The sequence below is a fragment of the Myotis lucifugus genome, unplaced genomic scaffold (assembly GCF_000147115.1).
Source record: "Myotis lucifugus unplaced genomic scaffold, Myoluc2.0 scaffold_493, whole genome shotgun sequence".
NCBI lineage: Eukaryota > Metazoa > Chordata > Mammalia > Chiroptera > Vespertilionidae > Myotis > Myotis lucifugus.
The window spans coordinates 259,357-264,186 of NW_005871541.1; the positions used below are offsets into that span (position 1 = coordinate 259,357).

General features: G+C 54.2%; 1 protein-coding gene and 1 pseudogene across 3 annotated transcripts in view; both read left to right on the forward strand.

Moving 5' to 3' along the window:
- Nucleotides 1-4,300, forward strand: part of ZNF526 (zinc finger protein 526) — a 4,990-nt gene extending 690 nt beyond the window's left edge. For 2 of the 3 annotated variants that reach the window (XM_014446002.2, XM_006103584.2), the window contains exon 2: nucleotides 1,716-4,300. In XM_014446002.2, coding sequence (XP_014301488.1) covers nucleotides 1,733-3,703 — 1,971 coding nt within the window. In that variant the 5' untranslated portion in view covers nucleotides 1,716-1,732 and the 3' untranslated portion in view covers nucleotides 3,704-4,300. Of the gene's footprint in view, nucleotides 1-6; nucleotides 32-1,715 lie in introns of those variants that run through there. The other variant, XM_014446003.2, reaches the window with a different exon arrangement.
- A 453-nt stretch (nucleotides 4,301-4,753) lies between these two features.
- Nucleotides 4,754-4,830, forward strand: LOC111823448 (annotated as a pseudogene).

The window sequence follows — 4,830 nt, forward strand, 5'->3', positions numbered from 1 at the left end:
GCAGCGAGAAAGTTGAACTTCCAGGCCCATGGTGGGTTCTTTCCTGGAAGGACTTACTGGTCTACTCCCCCATTCTCCCCCCCAATAGTTTACAATCCATGATTGGGAAGTGGGGGAATGTAAACGAGGAAAATCCAAATGTTAGGTCTTTCAGGTTACCTTCTAGAAAGACCTTTACTGGGTACTACTTTGCATAAACTTCACACCAGGCACTGGACCTCCTCCTAGAGGAGTTCTCTGTTTAGAGTAGGACTGTAAAACAAGAAAAAATTAAACTCTCAGGCCCTGGCAACTCAAAAATTAGTGAGGGAGTTAAGGACAGTTTAGCTCCTGGGCTTTTGTGAATTATTTACTCAAGGAGCATTTATTGGGCACCAACTGAAGGCAGGGTCCTGTGCTGGGCTGTTTCTGTGGGAGTTCACATCTTAGGAGAGTTGGCCTGGTGGGGAGGTGGAATGTGCACTGGGACAGTTGAATACTCAGGTCCTCACTTCCTGGAAGGATTAGTCATTCACTAAATATCTCCTCAGTGCCTAAGGTGTGCTAAGCATTGTTCCTGGGATTGGAAATATCTCAGTGATGAACAGACTAAAATCCCTGCCCTCTGGGAACTTAATAGGAGTAACGTGTATAACTTTTATCTATGTGCCAGGCTGTAAACTGCCCTCTGGCATTAACACATGTGTTGAAGAAGAGATGGAGAAGGTGGAAATTGAATTTGGAAAATTAGCTCTTACACTTGTGGGGTTGTGGCGGGGGGTGTCATTTGCTGAAGGGACCCTGGGCCTCTGCTATGTGAAATGACCGATATGAATTGAGCCCACACATTTAGAAGGGGGGATGGGGCACATAGATAAAAGTTTAATAGTTAAAGTCCCAGTCCCTGGTCAGTAGTTTAGTTGGTGACAACAGTCCCTATAATGAATCAGAGCTGTCCTGCCGACAAGCTCAGTGAGGAACACAGAGACTTCATCCCAAGTTCATGATAGTGGCTATAATAGAGGTGGCACTGGATACCATAGGAACTCTGAGGAGGAGGGGAGTGGCCACCAGCCTCAGGCTGTAGACATGTCAGAAAAAGCTTCACAAAAGAAATGCTGGGGAGGAGTTCGCTAGACTAGAAGAGGAGAGAACTTATTTGGTAGAAGGAATAGCAGCATCAAAGACCTAGGGTCCAAAAACATTTCTGGGCAACTACAAGTGGTTCTGCCTAGCCTTTATCAAGTACCAGGGACTTTGTGGTCAGTACTACTTTTAGCCCCATTTCACAAGTGAGAAAACAGTCTCAGAGAGAGGAAGTGTGTGGTGGAGCTCAGATTCAAGCCAAGAGCAGTGTCGTTCCAGGGCCTGACCTCTTAATCTCTTTGCTGCATCTCTGTGTCTCCATGTAGAAGGAGGAAAGGTGCTGCACAGGCAAAGGCCGAGAGGCCCAAAAAGACATGTGTTCTCTGAAAGGGTGCAACTAGCCCTCTGGGTAAGGAGGGCAGCATCAGAGGCCAGACTGAGGAGGGCTGTCTCTCCTGCAGATGTCTGGCCGCCATGGGACGTGTGTTAGTTTCAGAGTCACAGGCTCATTAAAGACTGAGGCACAAACACTGGATCTAAACTTGGTGACTGACAGAGGCTAATGAATGACAGGATGGACAAAGGAACTCCTAAGACATCCCCTCTCCCCTTGGATTCCTGGTGTCTCACCAGCTCCCTTCTTTCTCCAGGCACTGCTTTCCTCACAATGGCAGAGATGGCTGAGATGGCCGAGATGCTGACACAGATATCACCAAGGGCAATGGAGATGTCAACAGAGGTGACTGATATGAAACCCGAGGAGGCCCTTGCCTCATCCCTCTTTTTCCAGCACCACCAGTTCATGTGCTCCGAGTGTGGCAGCCTCTACAACACACTGGAGGAAGTCATCTCACACCAGGATCAGCATGTGCCCACTGTCACAGAGGAGGAGGCACTGACCACCCAGGACGCTGGCCTGGAGCCAGAGCTAGTGCCAGGTACGGAGGATGGGCCTTTCCAGTGTGGTGACTGCAGCCAGCTCATCCTCTCCCGTGGTGAGCTCCTTGCCCACCAGGACTCCCACCTGCAGGCGTCTGCAAGCCAGATCCAGTACCAGTGTGGAGACTGCCAGGAGCTGTTCCCCTCGCCTGAGCTGTGGGTGGCTCATCGGAAGGCCCAGCACCTTTCTACTGCAGCAGCCAGGCCACCAGTGCTGCCGCCTCCCCCGCCCCCTCCCTCAGCACCACCACCTCAATCTCCTGCTCCACCTGGAGTCAAGATGGAGCCCTATGAGTGTCCTGAATGCTGTACCCTCTGTGCCACCCCTGAGGAATTCTTGGAACATCAAGGCACCCACTTTGACTCCCTAGAGAAAGAGGAATGCAATGGGCTAGAGGAAGATGAGGATGAAGAAGATGATGAGACAGAGGAGGAGGAGGAGGCGTTGGCCTCAGAGGTTGGTGACAACGCTATAGAGGGCGACAAGTCCACAGATACCCGGACCCAGAACTGTGGGGATTGTCCCCAACACTGGACCTCAGCAGGGGCACGCCGACGACACCGGCGGGCATCCCATGGTCCAGCATCAACAACCCACCCCTTCCGCTGCAGCCAGTGCCAACGCAGCTTCAGCTCAGCAAACCGGCTGCTGGCTCATGGGCGGGCCCATGTTGGTGGCACACACGAGTGTACCACCTGCTTCAAGGTCTTCAAGAAAGCATCCTCATTGGAGCAGCACCTGCGACTGCACCGAGGGGAAGCCCGCTACCTCTGCGTGGACTGTGGCCGTGGCTTCAGCACAGAACTCACTTTGGTGGCCCACCGGCGGGCCCACACCTCCAACCCATTGCATCGCTGCCGCTGTGGCAAGACATTCAGCAACATGACCAAGTTTCTCTACCACAGGCGCACCCACGCCGGCAAGAGTGGAGTGCCCCCCCTCACACCAGGAGCCTCCCTGACTCCAGCTGAGCCCATGCCCCCACCACCGCCCCCTACCCCGCCTGCCCAGCTGCCCTGCCCACAGTGCTCGAAGTCCTTCGCCTCAGCCTCCCGCCTCTCTCGGCACCGGCGAACAGTCCATGGGCCCCCTGAGCGACGACACTGCTGCGGGGTTTGTGGCAAGGGCTTTAAGAAGCTGGTCCATGTGCACAACCACCTGCGGACACACACGGGCGAGAGGCCCTTCCAATGCCACTCCTGTGGCAAGACCTTTGCTTCTCTGGCCAATCTCAGCCGCCACCAATTGACCCACACAGGGGTGCGTCCCTACCAATGCCTGGACTGTGGTAAGCGCTTCACACAGAGCTCCAACCTGCAGCAGCATCGGAGGCTGCACCTGCGGCCAGTGGCCTTCGCTCGAGCACCCCGCCTCCCCATCACTGGTCTCTACAACAAGAGCCCCTACTGCTGCGGGACATGTGGCCGCTGGTTCCGTGCCATGGCAGGCCTGCGCCTGCACCAGCGGGTCCATGCTCGAGCACGGACAATGACACTACAGCCCAGATCACCACCTCCTGCCCCGCCCCCACCCACCCAGCCTCAGCAGACTATCATGTGCACTGAGCTCGGGGAGACCATCGCCATCATCGAGACATCCCAGCCGCTGGCACTTGAGGACACACTGCAGCTGTGCCAGGCGGCACTGGGGGCCAGTGAAGCGAGCGGGCTGTTGCAGTTGGACACGGCCTTCGTGTGACACAGCTAAGGGCAACAATAAGAGTTTGGTTGCAGCAGCAAGTGTGGGCTCCTCTGGGGAGGAAGGGGACCACACCCTGGCAAGTCCACCCCAATGGGTTCCAGGATCTACCGGCATCTTACCCACTGGCTCCTCAGAACAGCCCTGCCAGGTTTCTCTTGTCACCTTTCTCTGACTGAGGGGAAACTGAAGCTCTGAGATGTGATACGATCTGTCCCAGGTCACCCCACAGCAGGGTTTGCCAAGGTTCTTTGCATCACCCTGCTACCCAGAAACATCAGGTAACCTTTCCTGAGCCCTGGCCGTGTGCTCAGGTATGTGCCCCATACATCTTTAGGTCCTTTGCTGTCCCCCCAGCCCGAGCTTCCCTGGACTTCCAGCACCCAGGACTCAGCCATGCCTGGTGGAGGAAGGTACTGACTTCTCTGGGCTTCCTTAATCTCACTTTTAACAATGGAAGGAAACCTATAGGTGCCCTAGTGCTCAGCTGCAGACAGTGATGCTGGAGACCCAGGAATGAGTCAGACACGGGGCTCGACCCAGGAGGCCTATAGTGTGTTAGGAACATGCACAAGTACAGATGGCCTTGCTCTCTAAGTGTGTCTCGTTGATTCTTTATCAGCTTGAGTGTCCTAAGTCCTCCCTGAGTGCTGGGCGATGCTTGGGGTAAGAGACAAGTCACGTTTCTGCCCTGCCCCTCAGGGGCAAACAGCTCAGCCCCAGGTTCCTCAAGGTTGTGATGGGGGTGCACATGGACAGTGGGTCCCAGAGCAGGGAACAAAGCTCAGTGGTGGGAGATCAGTAGAGACCTTCTAAAGGAGGTAGGAATCTGCTAGCATAAGAGGAGAACATTCCAGGCAGACGGCATGGAGGGTGAGTTCTTAGTATACTTGGAGACCGTCCAGTTATTCACAGCTACAGTAACAGCGGACATTGGACTTCTAGCCGTGGCAGGCACTGCAGTAACCACTATACATGTGTTATGATCCCAACAGGCCTGTGAGGTGATCTCAGAATGATCCTTGTTGTACAGATGAGAAAATGAGCAGAATGCTTATTTCGGCAGTACATATACTAAAATTGGAATGATACAGAGAAGATTAGCATGGCCCCTGCATAAGGATGAC